General features: G+C 36.6%; 1 protein-coding gene and 1 non-coding gene across 5 annotated transcripts in view; both read right to left on the bottom strand.

The window, feature by feature from the left end:
- Positions 1-16,415, bottom strand: part of WDR19 (WD repeat domain 19) — an 88,641-nt gene that overhangs the window by 45,669 nt on the left and 26,557 nt on the right. For all 4 annotated transcript variants that reach the window (XM_045550535.1, XM_045550536.1, XM_045550537.1 and 1 more), the window contains 5 exons: positions 14,620-14,690; positions 13,655-13,827; positions 13,451-13,565; positions 12,255-12,361; positions 11,416-11,538 (listed from right to left, as the gene is read on the bottom strand). In XM_045550535.1, coding sequence (XP_045406491.1) covers positions 11,416-11,538; positions 12,255-12,361; positions 13,451-13,565; positions 13,655-13,827; positions 14,620-14,690 — 589 coding nt within the window. The remainder of the gene's footprint in view (positions 1-11,415; positions 11,539-12,254; positions 12,362-13,450; positions 13,566-13,654; positions 13,828-14,619; positions 14,691-16,415) is intronic.
- Positions 6,865-7,080, bottom strand: LOC123637518. Its single transcript, XR_006734893.1, has one exon. It is a non-coding gene; the product is annotated as a small nucleolar RNA U3 (small nucleolar RNA).

The raw sequence follows: 16,415 nt of genomic DNA, 5'->3' as shown, positions 1-16,415 counted from the left end.
AGCTGAAAATGTTCCAAATTTGACTAAAATTATAAACCCCCAGATCAAAGAAGCTCAACAACTCCAAGAAATGTAGAAAAACTACACCAAGACAAATTAGAATCAAACTGATCAAAAACAGTGATAAAGATAAAATCTTAAAAACAGAGGAAAATACAGAGATTATACACAGAGGAATAAGATAAGGGTGACAGATTTCTTGTTGGAAATAATGCAAGCAGGATGACAGTGGATTAACATCTTTAAAGTACTGAAAGAAAAAAATATTTAACCTAAAATTCTATACCTAGCAAAAATATCTTTCAAAAATGAAGGTAAAATAAAGACATTTTCAGATGCAAAAGCTAAAAGAATTCATTACCAGTAGATCAGTACCATAAATAACGATAGAGGTTGTTCTTTAGGCAGAAAGAAAAGATAACAGATGGAAATATGAACCTACACAATAGAATGAAGGGGTACCAAAAATGGCAAATATATAGATAAGTATTTATTAATAAGATTTTTTTCTTATTATTTAAATCTCATTAAGAGATAAATGGCTGGGCATAGTGGCTAACATCTGTAATCCTTGCACTTTGGGAGGCTGAAGTGGGAGGATTGCTTGAGGACAGGAGTGTGAGACCAGCCTGAGCAAGAGTGAGCCTTGCTCTACAACAAACAGAAAAATTATCTGGGTGTGGTGGCATGTGCCTGTAGTCCCAGCTACTCAGGAGGATCACTGGAGCCCAGGAGTTTGAGGTTGCAATGAGCTATAATGACACCACTGCACTCTAGCCTGGGCAACAGAGTGAGTCCCTGTCTCAAAAACAAAACAAACAAAAAAGATAACTGATTATGTAAACAAAACTAGTTAATACTGTATTATGGGCTTCATAAATCTGTAACAGTAAAATGTGTGACAATAGCACTAAGGTTGGGAGGGGAGAAATGGACATGTGCTATTCTAGGGTTCCTATACTATATATTAAGTGGTATACCACCACTTAAAGGTACACTGTGATAAGCTGAACCTAAAAAAAAACCACTAAAATAACAGAGTTGTAGTTAATGTCAACAAATGAGATAAAAATCAAATAATAAAAAATACACAGTCTAAAAAGAAGGCAAAGAAGAAGGAAAAGGTAACAAAGAACAGATAAGAAAAATAGAAAACAAATAGCAAGATGATATACTCGAATTTAAAACATACAGATAATTATATTTAAAGGTATAAACTCCCCCATTAAAAGGAGAAAGATTATCAGATTGTGAGATGGATGTATACGCTACTTACAAGAAAACCATTTACACATAAAGACATAAATAAGTTAAAAATAAAAGAATGGGAAAAGATAAACTAAAATAACATTGTCAAAAACTGGAATGGCTATATTAATATCATACAAAATAGATTTCAGAACAAAAAATATTACCAGTGATTTAAAAAAGTCATTTCTTTCTTTTCTTTTCTTTTCTTTTTTTTTTGGAGACAGAGTCTCGCTCTGTTGCCCGGGCTAGAGTGCTGTGGCGTCAGCCTAGCTCACAGTAACCTCAAACTCCTGGGCTTAAGCCATCCTCCTGCCTCAGCCTCCCAAGTAGCTGGGACTACAGGCATGTGCCACCATGCCTGGCTAATTTTTTTTTTTTGTATATATTTTTAGTTGTCCAGATAATTTCTATTTTTAGTAGAGACAAGGTCTCGCTCTTGTTCAGGCTGGTCTTGAACTCCTGACCTCAAGCGATCCTCCCGCCTTGGCCTCCCAGACTGCTAGGATTACAGGCGTGAGCTACCACACCCAGCCTAAAAAAGTCATTTCAAAATGATAAAGGACCTTATTTGTGAAGAAAACATAGCAATGGTTATGCATGAACTTAAAACCAAAATAAGCAGGAGAAAGAAAATAACCATTAGAGTAGAAATCAATGAAATATAAAAAAAGAAAAATAATGGAGAAAAATCAATGAAACAAAAAGCTGGTTCTTTGAAGAGATCAACAAAATAGATAAATCTCTGGGCAGACCAATCAGGAAAAAAAGACACAAATTATCAGTATCAGGAATGAGATAGGTAATATTACTACAGATTCTATAAATATTAAAATAATAAAGAATATTATTTTATGCCTATATATTTGATAACTTAGATGAATGGACAAATTCCTTGAAAGACACAAATAACCAAAGCTCACTAATGAAGGAACAGATAATCTGAATAGCTTGATATCTGTAAAAACAATTTAATTTGTAGTTTAAAATCTTCGTATAAATAAAACTCCAGGCTCAGATGGCTTTGCAGTGGAAGAGCTCCTTGCAATATCCACACAGGCCACAGAGGCAAGGTTCAACCACAGTGTGACCCACATCTTGGCAGGAACATGGCAAGACAGGCTGTCTTGTAAAAAGCTGTCACAAGTCATTTCTCATTCACCTATCTTGTGTGACACTTCCAAGAAACTGTTTCTCATCTGCTTCCCTGCTTCCAGTCATGCATGGGACTATCCAATTCGCCCTCCTTAGGGTACAGCTGCACAGTATGAACTGCCTGGCTAGCCATCTGCAAGCCAGAAGAGAGTTCTCAGCAGAACCAGACCACGCTGGCACCCGATCTCAGACTTCCAACCTCCAGAACTGTGAGAAATAAATGTTTGTTGTTCAAAAAAGAAGAAATATTTTTGTGAGTGGTGAGAGAGATGGATCTTGTTTCATTCTCCTGCATGTGGCTATCCAATTTTTCTACCACCATTTATTGAATAGGGCTTCTTTTTCCCAATGTATACTGTTGTCAGCTTTGTCAAAAATCAGTTGGCTGTATGTGGATGGTTTTATATTTGGGTTCTCTATTCTGTTCCATTGGTCTATGTCTCTATTTTTGTGCCAATACCATGCTGTTTTGGTTACCATAGACTTACAGTATAGTTTGAAGTCTGGTAATGTGATGCCTTTAGATTTACTCTTTTTGCTTAAGATTGCTTTGGCTATCGGGGCTCTTTTCTGGATCCAAACGAAGTGCACAATTATTTTTTCTAGATCTGTGAAATATGATGTTGTTATTTAGATGGAGATTGCATTGAATTTGTAATCACTTTGGGTAGTATGGACATTTTAACAATGTTGATTCTACCGATCCATGAGCATGATATGTTTTTCCATTTGTTTGTGTCCTCTGTGATTTCTTTCCTCAGTGTTTCATAATTCTCTTTGCAGAGATCTTTTACCTCCTTGGTTAAGTATATTCCCAGGTATTTATTTTCTTTGTAGCTCTGGTGAATGGTATTGAGTCTTTGATTTGACTCTCAGTTTGACTGTTATTGGTGTATAGAAATGTTACTGATTTGTGTGTACTGATTTTGTAACTGTAACCATCTGTCTCATGACTCATAAAAATTAATTCCAGATGGATAAAAGATTTAAATGTAAGGCATGAAACCATAAGAATTCTAAAAGTCAATGTAGGAAAAAACTCTTCTAGATATTGGCCTAGCAAAGAATTTATAACTAAGACCCCAATGATGATTACAGTAACAACAAAAGTACATAAATGGGACTTGATTAAATTAAAAAAGCTTCTGCACAGCTAAGGAAATAATCAGCAGAGCAAATAGACAACCTACAGAATGGGAGAAAATATTTGCAAACTATTCATCTGATAAAGGGCTGATACCCAGAATCTACAAAGAACGTAAATAAATCAGCAAGAAAAAAACCAAACAACTCCATTAAAAAGTGGGCAAAAGACACAAATAGAAGCCTTTCAAAAGAAGATAGACAAATGGCAAATAAACATATGAAAAAATGCTCAACATCACTAATCATCAGGGCAATGCAAATTAAAACCACAATGAGATATCACCTTACCCCTGTTAGAATGGCTTTTATTAAAAAGTCCAAAAACAATAGATGCGGGTATGGATGCAGAGGGGAAGAAATGTCTACACACTGCTGGTGGGACTGCAAAGTAGTACAACCTCTATGGAAAACAGTATGGAGATTCCTCAAAGAACAAAAAGTAGACCTACCATTTGATCCAGCAATCCCACTACTGGGTATCCACCTAAAGGAAATTAAGTCATTTCATCAAAAAGACACCTGCACTAGAATGTTTACTGCAGCACAGTTCACAATTGCAAAGATGTGGAATCAACCCAAGTGCCCATCAATTTATGAGCAGATTAACAAAATGTGGTATATATGCCACAGAATAGTACTCAGCCATAAAAAGGATGAATTAATGCTTTTTGCAACAATTTGGATGGAACTAGAGACCATTATCCTAAGTGAAGTATCTAAAGAATGGAAAAACAAACACCACATGTACACACTATTAAGTTGGATCTAATTGATGAGCACACATGTGCATAGAGGGAAGTAAAACTCAGTGGAAATCAAACAGGAGGGAGTGAGGAGGAGAAGATGGGTAACAACCTACCTAACAGGTACAATGAACACTATTTGGGTGATTGGCACACTTATAGCTGTGACTCAAGCATTACAAAAGCGATCCATGTGACCAAAAATACTTATATCCCCTTAATATTTTGAAATAAATAAAGATTAATTGCAAAACATCAAGAAAAAAAGAAAAAGGAAGGAAGGAAGGAAGAAAGAAAAAAGAAAAGGGAAGGGAAGGGAAAGGAAGGGAAGGGAAGGGAAGGGAAGCGAAGGACACAAAAAAACTGCTTGGCCATAGTTTAGAGTTGGGTCCTCCACAAGGAGTGATCCATTGCCCAAAGAGGTTCTGGGCCCTCCAGATTGGTGTCATCCTGTGGTGCTAGGGATGTGGAGAGCTGATAGAATGCTGATCTTGCTTTTGCTGTCTATATCTGTGGGGTTTGTTGTCTCCTTACTGGACGCATCTATGGGAAGTGCAGCAAAGTCAGCCTAGCAGGTACCACTGAGCTACCGCTTAGGAATTGCTTGACCACTTCACAGGCTCCACTGGTGCATTCTATCAAATATTTAAGGAAAAAATAATACTAATTCTAATCAACTTTCCCAGAAAATTGAAGATGACTAACTCATTCTATGAGGCTAGCATTACCCTAATACCAAAACGAGACAAAAGCATTAACTGGTTATCTCTTGATATCCTCGGGAGATTGATTCCAGAATTTCCCCTCTCCTCCTTCTCCCTGCAGGTACCAAAATCTGAGGATGTTAAGTTTCTTATATAAATGGGGCTGTATTTCCATATAACCTGCATGCCTCCTCCCATATACTTTAAATCATCTCTTAATTATAATACCTAATAAAATCTAAACGCTATGTAAATAGTTGTTATACTGTATTTTTAAATTTGTATTATCTTTTATTATTGTATTCTTATTTGTTATTATTTTTTCCAAATATCTTGATCCACAGCTGACTGAATCTGCAGATGTGGAACCCACAGATATAGGGGGTTGAAAACAGACCAGTATCCCTTATAAACATAGATGTAAAAATTCTAATCAAAATTTTAGCCAATTAACTTAACAATATATAAAAAGGAGAATACATCATGATCAAATGGGGGTTATCCAAGGAATACAGGTTTGGCTTAGCATCTGAAAATGTTCAATGCAATTCACAATTTATAAACAAACTAGAAAAGAAAACCCATGGATCATTTCAATGGATGGAGAAAAAGCATTTGATAAAATCCAACATCCATAAAAACTCTCAGAAAATTAGCAACAGAAGGGAACTTCCTCAACCTGATAACAGGCATCTGTAAAAAAACCTACAGCTAACATCATACTTAATTGTCAAGAACAAGATGAAGATATCCACTTTCATCACATCTATTTAACACTGTACTGCAACTCCTAGCCAGTGCAATCAGGAAAGGAAAAGAATAAAAGGAATCTAGTATGGAAAGGAAGAAGTAGAACTATCTTTATTCACCAATGACATGATCACCTATATAGAAAATCCAATGAATCTACCAAAAAAGCTACCAGAACTAATAAGTGAATTTAGCTAGGTTGCAATATTCAAGATCAATACACAAAAATCAGTTGCATTTCTACATGTTAGAAATGAACAATCAGAAACTGAAATAAAAAAGCGATACCATGAAAAATATAAAATACTTTGATATAAATCTGGCAAAAGACTTGAAAGACCTGTACACAGAAAACTCTAAAACACTGCTAAGAGAAATTAAAGTAAGCCTAAGTAAGTAGAGTTATATACCTTGTTCATGGGTGGGAAGACTCACTATTATTAAGATGGCGAATGATTTATAAATTCAACACGATTTCAACAAAAATCCCAGAGAACTTTTTATAAAAACTGATAAGCTTACTGTTAAATCCAAATGGGAATGAAAAGAACTGAGAAATAACCAAAGCCAAAGCAACTTTGAAAAAGAAACACAAAGTTGGAAGGCTAACACTACCTGACATCAAGACTTATAAAGCTACATAATCAGGCCGGGCGCGGTGGCTCACGCCTGTAATCCTGGCACTCTGGGAGGCCGAGGCGCGTGGATCGCTCAAGGTCAGGAGTTCGAGACCAGCCTGAGCAAGAGTGAGACCCCGTCTCTACTAAAAAATAGAAAGAAATTATCTGGCCAATTAAAATATATACAGAAAAAATTAGCCAGGCATAGTGGCGCATGCCTGTAGTCCCAGCTTTTCGGGAGGCTGAGGCAGTTGAGCCTAGGAGTTTGAGGTTGCTGTGAGCTAGGCTGACGCCACGGCACTCATTCTAGCCCGGGCAACAGAGCGAGACTCTGTCTCAAAAAAAAAAAAAAAGACTTATAAAGCTACATAATCAAAGCAATGTGACACTGGTGTAAATATCAGACAAATAGATCAACAGAGCATATCAGAGTTTAGAAAAAGATTCACACATGTTAAGGACAACTGATTTTTTTTTTAGACCAAAGCTAAAACAGGAACCACTCACACTGCGTCCTCTCCCTCTTACTCTCCTGAAGGAAGAGAAGACACATCATGAATGGCAAACGGCAGCTGCAGTGAGGCAGCACCAAGAGCCGGCTTCACGCTCAGGAGGATAACCTGTGTCTCCTTCTCATGGCTTCTGGAGCTCTCCAAGATCAGAGAAACTTCTCTAGTAACAAATTATAGAAATGATTCCTGAAAGCATACTCTTGACAACTGATTTCTGACAAAAGTACAAAGGTAACTCAATAGAGGAAGGACAGTCTTTTCCACAAACGGTACTGGAACAACTGGGCATCACATGCAAAAACAAATGAACCTTGATCCATACCTCATGGCATAAGCAAAAATTAACTCAAAAAGGATTATGGACCTAAACATAAAACTATAAAACTTCTAGAAAAAAACATACAAGAAAATTTTTGTGATCTTGGGTTAGGGAAAGATTTCTTAGATATGATACCAAAAGCATAATCCATAAAGAATAAATCGATAAACTGGACATCATAAAGATTTAAAAATGTCTTCTCTTTGAAAGACACTGTTAAGAGAATAAAGAAACAACTCACACACTGGGAGAAAATACTTGTAAAAAATGTATCTGATAAAGGAGTTGAATCAGAATATGTAAAGAACTCTTAAAAAATCAATAAAACCACCCAATTATAAAATGGTCAAAAAATTTGAACAGACACTTCAACAAAGATATACAGATAGAAAATAAGCATATGCTAAACTCCACATCATTAATCCACATCTGTTAAGAATGTAAATTAAAATAACAAAGAGATATCACCGCACACTCATTAGAGTGGCTAAAACCATGTCTTCTTGGTCAGTCTGAACTGGAGCACTCATACACTATTGATGAGAATATAAAATGGTACAACCAATTTAGAGAACGGTTTCCCAGTTTCTCAAAAAGTTAAAGACACACATACCATAGGTATAGCTATTCCACTTCTAGACATTTATCCAAGAGGAAAGAAAACATATGTCCATACAAAGATTTGAACATGAATGTTCACAGCATCTTTATTTATAAATATCCAAAATAGGAAATAACCCAAATGTTCATCCATAAGTTCTTGGATAAGCAAATTATGATATATGCATACTATAGACTACTACTCAGCAATAAAAAGGAGTAAACTATTGATATATACAACAATATGAATGAATCTCAAAATTATTAAATAAAATAAGCCAAACAAAAAGGAGTATATACTATATGATTCCATTTACATAAAACTCTAGAAAACACAAACATTTATTACATATATAGTGACAGAAATCACTGGGTGGGGAAGGATGACAGAGAGGAATCATGAAAGAGCATGAGAAAGCTTTTGGGGATGATGGATATGTTCACAATTTTCATTGAAATGATGGTGTTTCATGGGTATATATACATATGTATATTTCCATGACATATATATATGCTCATGACATATATACACATGTACATATATGGGTATATACATATGTCAAAACACATCAAATTATACCCTTTAAATAGTTTAATTTCTTGTGTATCAATTGTACTTCAATAAAGCTGCTAAAAAACACATATTTTCAGAATCACTCAAGAATAAAATTGGGATAAACATTAATTAGCAGACTATTATACTTATTTCATATTTCAAAAGGCCTTGTGGCATAGTAGAAAGAGTGGGTTTTCCATCAGGAAATCTTGTTTAAGTTCCACCTCTGCTACAAACTTGCTCACCTCTCAATCTTTAGTGTCCTCATCTCTAAAATATCCCTACTTTTTTTTTTTTTTTTTTTTTTTTGAGACAGAGTCTTACTCTGTTGCCCGGGCTAGAGTGCCGTGGCGTCAGCCTTGCTCACAGCAACCTCAGACACCTGGGCTCAGGCAATCCTCCTGCCTCAGCCTCCCAAGTAGCTGGGACTACAGGCATGCACCACCATGCCCAGCTAATTTTTTTCTATATATATTTTTAGCTGTCTGTATAATTTCTTTCTATGTTCAGTAGAGACGGGGCCTCGCTCTTGCTCAGGCTGGTCTCGAACTCCTGAGCTCAAATGATCTGCCCGCCTCGGCCTCCCAGAGTGCTAGGATTACAGGCGTGAGCCACCGCTCCCGGCCAACATCCCTACTTATTTTATAGAGATAATGGGACAAAATAAGTGAGGTCAGATTTTATACACTGTTAGTGTCATACCAATGTACTGTATTTCCCATTTTTTACCATATCATTTACCAATTTACCTGATATAGGAGACCTACCCTACTGATGTATATTATCTCAAAGACTAGTTATTTTAGGTCAAACTTACATTTTAAAAAGTCTCTTACATGGCAATAAGCATGCTTTTAAATATACTCTTTTTAAAAAATAATTTGAGAAAAGTGGAAACTTTTGAAACAGTAATAACTGTTTTTTTAATGTGTAAAACAATGCCTTTTCTACCAACTTCATTGAATTCTTTCACAGATTGAACAAAGTAACAGGTATGATATGCTCCGAAAAATCTGTGAAAACTGTTTACAAATATAAGATGCTATTACCTTAACTGTGCTTTATGTCCATGTGGCTAATGTAATATTTGGAGATACAGGGTACTTATAGTTCAAAGGACCAACAGATTGAAGTGAGATTCCCAATATTCAATTAATTTTTACATTTACTGAATGCTTACTCAGTGTAGGCACTGGAGATCTGTTTATCATCAAATTAAATCCTTAAAGCACCTGGATAAGGAAAGTGAGACTTGGAGGGGGTAAGCAGCAGCTAGCAAGTAATAAAACTGGAGCCCGATTTGCCAGACTCCAAAGCCTGACCTTTTCACTATGCTGTCAAAATTGTTTAAAATCACAAAAGTGCTGATATTAACAAATCATGCTACCTATATATCCTATGTAATTACAGTCATTTGCCACGTAATGACATTTCGGTCAACAACAGAAGGCATGTACGACGGTGGTCTCATATGATTATAATGGAGCTGAAAAATTCCTATGGCCTGGTGACACCAGAGCTGTCATATCATCATAGTGCAACACTTACTCATGTGTTTGTGGTGATGCTGGTGTAAAAAAACCTGTTCTGAGGCCGGGCACGGTGGCTCACGCCTGTAATCCTAGCACTCTGGGAGGCCGAGGTGGGTGGATAGCTCGAGGTCAGGAGTTCGAGACCAGCCTGAGCGAGACCCCGTCTCCACTAAAAGTAGAAATAAATTATCTCGACAACTAAAAATATATATAGAAAAAATTAGCTGGGCATGGTGGCGCATGCCTGTAGTCCCAGCTACTCAGGAGGCTGAGGCAGTAGGATTGCTTAAGCCCAGGAGTTTGAGGTTGCTGTGAGCTAGGCTGACGCCACAGCACTCACTCTAGCCTGGGCAACAAAGTGAGACTCTGTCTCAAAAAAAAAAAAAAAAAAACGTGTTCTGCCAGTTACATAAAAGTACAGCATATACAATTATGTACAGCACAATACTTCATAATGATAAACAACTAGGCTACTGGTTTATCTATTTACTATACTATACTTTTGTTATTTGATAGTGTTTCCCTTCTACTTGTTAAAAAAAAAGTTAACTGTCAAACAGCCTCAGGCAGGTCCTTCAGGAAGGGTCCAGAGGAAGGCCTTGTTATCACAGGAGACGACAGCTGCATGCGTGCTGCTGCCCCAAAGACCTTCCAGTGGGACAAGATATGGAGGTGGAAGACCGTGATATTGTGATCCTGACCCTGTGCAGGCCTAGGGTGATGTGGGTGCTTGTGTCTGAGTTTCTAACAAAAAAGTTTTAAAAGTTAAAAGTAGAAAAAAATCTTACAGAATAAGGATATAAAGAAAGAAAATATTTTTTAAGAAAATATTTTTATATAGCTGTACAATGTGTTTGTGTTTTAAGTTAAGAGTCAAAAGGTTTATAAAGTAAAAAAGTTCCAGGAAGCAGGGGTTAATTTATTACTGAAGAAAGAAAGATATTTTTTTACAAATTTAGTGTAGCTGAAGTGTACAGTATTTATAAAGCCTTTTAATCTGCAGTAACATGATAGGAATTCACCTTCACTCACCACTCACTCACTGACTCAACAGCAACTTCCAGTCCTACAAACTCCATTCATGCTAAGTGCCCTAGACAGGTGTGCCATTTTTTATCTTTTATATTGCATTTTTATTGCACCTTTTCTCTGTTTAGATACACAGATACTTCTCATTGTGTTACAATTGCCTATAGTATTCAGTACAATAACATGATGTACAGGTTTGCAGATTAGGAGCAATAAGCTATACCATATAGTGTAGGTGTGTAGCAGGTTATACCCATCTAGGTTTCTATAGGTATACTCTATAATGTTCACACAATGATGAAACCGCCTCACAGCACATTCCTCAGAATGATCCCTGTTGTTACATGACACATGAATGTACATAATAAATCATAAATAACTTCATTAATTGTATTGGACTTAATATAGAAAAAAAAACTGGCAGGAAAAGGAATAAGACCAAGATAACAAAGTAAAAATGAGAAATTCTCTATGTTCTATATTGAAGAAGACAATACGTACATCTGTACCATAGATGAGGAAATCACCAGTTAAGGCATGACATAAAATACGGCACTTATCATCCATTGCTGGGAAAAGTCGAGTTTCACGTTCTTCTTGAGCATCTAAGACTTCACTTTCTATCTAAAACATAAAGAATAATAATGGCTCACAGACTTATTTGAGTAAATCTGGTATACAACATCTGGGGAAGGGTGTCTTTTTCTCAAGTTCAACTAAACATTCAGACTCACAAGACTACCAGAGCCAGTTTAGTTAGAAAGCTATCAGGAGGGGCAGCATTAGATATCCCTCTTTAGTGTGAAGAGTCTCTGCTGCAGGCTCTGCAGCTGTCTAGTTGCTAATCTCTTTGGTTTTCCACATGCAAAGGGCCAAGAAACATTTGGGAGATGCCCTGGTTTAGAAGCCCCATCTGCACAGGTGCTAACATCTCTTAAGCAACTTAACGGGCATAGTTTTGAGGATCTCTACACAATACATGCCCAAATATGAGTCAACACACTCCAGGAATCCCAGAGGTATGGCATTCCCATCAGGTTTTTATAGTTCATTTTTAGTTCCTTCTAGATGCGATTTACCAACAGGGTCATTTTTACTATAAACAATGTTGTATGCAGCACTGTTAATATTTATCAGGTTTTGGGGGAACAGAGCAGGAAAGTCAATTGAACTTCTCATATGGAAGGGGAAGAGTTTTGTTAATCCTTTTCCCATACTTGGCTTTCTAGCTAATCTGTATATACTTGCTTCCTGACCAAAGTTCTTGATAATTAGACATGTGACTGTTTGTCATCATCACCTAACTTAGCAGGTTTCCAGGACATCAAAATTACACTTACCAAATGTAATTGGACTTTGCCTTCAAAAAGTGCAGCAGCATAGTCAGAATGAAGGCAAATACTGGCTACTGTTCCCAGATACTCCATATCTTTCAATTTTTTCACAGCTGTAGCAATTTTTAAAAACCAACACATTAAAATATAGGCAAAAGTAGCCCATATACATATTTGCAAATACTTCTAAAATTTGTGCCTTTTCAAAAATATTCTGAACTTAAAATTTTATTTTAGCCATTCTAAGGAAAATCTTAGTTGCCAAACAAATTTGCCTTTAGGCATTTCAGAATGGCTTGTGTAACAAATTAATAGAAAATAAAATCACACACAAAACAACCAAGAATTAAACCTTAAGTGACAAGAAGCTTAACGGTGTTTTCTGTGTTTTTTTGTCTTTGTTTTTGTTTTTGAGACAAGATTCTTGCTCTGTCACCCAGGCGAGTGCAGTGGCGTGATCATAGCTCACTGCAGCCTCCAACTCCTGGGCTCAGGTGATCCTCCTGCCTCAGTCTCCTGAGTAGCTGGGATTACAGCTGCATGCTACCATGCCTGGCTAATATTTTCTATTTTTAGTAGAAAAGGGGTCTTGCTCTTGCTCAGGCTGGTCTTGAACTCCTGAGCTCAAGCAATCCTCCCGCCTTGGTCTACCAGAGTGCTAGGATAACAGGCATGAGCCACCACGCCTGGCCGGTGTTTTCTGTTTAACAGGTTAATTCTCAGTTTTATTCTGAGGGTTATCAGACCTAGAATTGGAGACAGAACTGACGTGTATTAAGTTCCTACTGGGCTTAGGAGTTCCTAACAAAGCCACTGTGCAAAGTGAGATCACACATTTTATTATTTCATTTAATCTCTCATGACCCATTAAAAGTATCCTCATTTGCCAGATCAGTAAGGCTCACAGGGGTAAAATAATTTGTCTACAGTCACTTAGCTTCTAGAGGCAGGAGAAATTAAATCCAGAGGCTGTCTGAAGCTCATACTCTACCCACTATACCACACTGTCTTCGCTACAAGGTAAAGAATAACCTTTCTAAAAATTATGCAAATTTTTAAAAGATTCACAAAACCACTTAAGCTAAGAAAGAAATGTATTAACAAAAAAGAGTGAATGGTTTGGTCTTAACAGAAACTTCCAGTGCTTCCCAAGTAATATGAGAAATTAGAGATAAGAATACAAAAACTGAATTTAAACTTGCCATTCTCTCCAACAACATAAAACCAAGCTCGATTATTCATTCCTACAGCCAGATGATAAAGACCTACTGCTACAAAGCTGGGTTCCACATCAACAGAAACTGTGACTGGTTGCTCCTATAAAATAGAAAAGTAACAGTAGTGAATCAATTGCCAAATCTGTTTTGATTTTATTAATAGATAAAAGAAAAACAACATTTTCATACTCCTTCAACAGGGTTGGCTACGGTAACTTCAAGGAGGGAGGTAAGATACGCAATCCGTGTGCTGCAGGCGTCCCCGAGAATGGGAAGTTTGGTCAGGAAAACATGAAGTGAGCCTCTCTGGGTAGACAATGCCAGCAGCTGACCATCATCTGTCCAGGACATGGTACCCAATCCTGAAATAATTCACAAAATAAATGATTATTTAAAAATAATATACTATTGCAGGCAAGCAAGCAAATATTTTCACTTGAACTACCAGAGGCATACAAATCTTTAAGTATTTTCTTTACTATTAATAGTCTAAGTAGTTTTTATTTAAACTAGGAAATTCACCATGGACTGGCATAAGAATATTAGCACTGAATATAACTCAAAGGGAAAGTTGTCATCTGTCAATAAAGGGAATGTATTCTGAGAAATCTGGCATTAGGTGATTTCATTGTGCAAATATCATATGGTTGTACTTACACAAACCTAGATAGTATAGACTAGTACACACCTAAGCTATATGGTATAGCCTATTGTTCCTAGGCTACAGACCTGTACAGCATGTTACTGTACTGAATACTGTGGGCATTATGCATTTGTGTATCTAAACATATTTAAATGTAGACAAGGTACAGTAAAAATATGGTATAATCTCACAGGATCACTATCATATAGGCAGTCCAACATCGACTAAAATGTAGTTATGTGGGGCATGACTATATATAAGAATTTATACTTTACAACTGAAACTAGGATAAAATTCACTATAAACCTCTGGATCAAAGTGGATTTACAGTCTTCTACTCAAGTAGATTAACAACATAATTACTAAAAAATAGGGAGACTAATTTAGGGAACTCTAGTGAAGGGTGTTAATTTTATTCCTCCAGCAATGAATGCAAATCACACAATAAGAAACACATTACTCTCTGTAATTGGAATGATAAAATGTCAATCTGCTTCAGGAAAATCTATACCTTTATTTTCATCATCCAGGTTGACCATAGTATATACGTCTTTTAATTCTGCCAAGTCATACATTTTAATGCTGAAAAATAAAAAATATATACTTTAAATATATATGAACTTTATATAAAATTGGTTTGGTTCACAAAAAATTGCAAATTATGGACTAGGTCAGTGGTTTCCAAAATGGGATATGCAGGATGATCCGCTGAGTTATGGTAAGAAAATGGTAGAATTTCTATGTTTGATTATATTTTATCTTCTAAATTTTTCTGGGTTTTTTAAGTGCATGCAGGGATTGGGGAAGAGTACAGTGTCATGCCTGGCTTAATTCTCTGACCTACAGCTTTGGGAATGAGGAGGTTAAAAATGTTCTGAAGAAGTTTGAGTAGAAAATATTCTCCTGAGCAGTACTAACTATTTTATGATGATGCAGGTTTTTCTTCACGTGTTTCCCTTCTCCCCTGCCCAGAGTTCTTTCACATAAAAAGAAGTAAGGTATAATACAGAAGGACCGTTAGAATCAGAAGGCCTAGGTTGAAAGCCCTGAAAAACGGGGGCATAATATTACTTCCTAAGGTTATTGGGAAGAATATTAGTGTAAATGGAAGCTGTACAGCACACGCTGGGACCTGACAGCTGTAACATTTCTCCCCTCCTGTCTCTTTTTCTCTCTCCTCTTAATCTCTCCTTGTGTTTTCCCCTTACATTTTTTTCCCTCATTGTTTTCATTGAACTTTTTTGAGATAATTATAGATCCACATGCAGTTGTAAGAAGTAATATGGAGACTCTGTGTACTCTTTATCCCTAATGGTAACATCTTGAAAAACTCTAGTAAAATATCACAATCAGGATAGAGACATTGATACGATCCATGAATCTCATTCAGACCTCCCCAGTTTTACTTGTACTCAGTGTTTGTGTTTAGTTCTACACAAGTATTTTTTAAATTTTTTTTATGTTAGCATATTACAGGGGTACAAATGTTTAGGTTACGTATATTGCCCTTGCCCCACCTGAGTCAGAGCTTCAAGCGTGTCCACCCATCTACACAACTTTCTCACACATGAGATTCATTAGACCTACAATTACAGTCAACACACAGTTCCACGACCACAGGATCCCTCAAGTTGCTTTTTTTTTTTTTTTTTTTTTTTAAGAGACAGGGTCTCACTCTGTCTGTCGACCAGGGCTAGAGTGCAGTGGCCTGATCCTAGTTCACTGTAACCTTCAACTTCTAAGCTCAAACAATCCTCCTGCCCCAGCCTCCCAAGTAGCTAGGACTACTGGTGCATACCACCAAACCCAGCTAATTTTTTTTTTTTTTTCTGTAGAGACAGTGGTCTCACTAGTTGCCCAGGCTGGTCTCAAACTCCTGGCCTCAAGTGATCCTCCTGCCTTGGCCTCCTATTGTATAAACAATCACCTCCTTCCTCTCCACCCCAGGCCTATCTCTAACCCCTGGCAATCACTAATCTATTCTATTTCTATAATTTTGTCGTTATAATTATGTCATTGTCATAATTTTGAGATTATATAAATGAAATCATAAAGCATGCAACCTTTTGAGATTGGCTTTTTTTCCCTAAGCATAATCATCCTCTGGAAATTCAAACTGTATATGTATCAATAGGCTGTTCCTTTTTATTGCTAAGTAGTATTCCCTGGTATAGATTAATCTCAGTTTGCTGAATCATTCACCCTTTGAAGGACATCTGAATTTGTTTCCAGTCTTTGGTTATTACAAATAAAGATGCTATAAACATTCATATACAGGTTTTTGTGTGAACGTAAATGTTCATTTCC

This window comes from Lemur catta, chromosome 4 (genome assembly GCF_020740605.2).
Source record: "Lemur catta isolate mLemCat1 chromosome 4, mLemCat1.pri, whole genome shotgun sequence".
In the NCBI taxonomy this organism is placed as follows: domain Eukaryota; kingdom Metazoa; phylum Chordata; class Mammalia; order Primates; family Lemuridae; genus Lemur; species Lemur catta.
The sequence above is the reverse complement of the archived record's forward strand: the minus strand, read 5'-3'. Positions and strand labels throughout refer to the sequence as shown.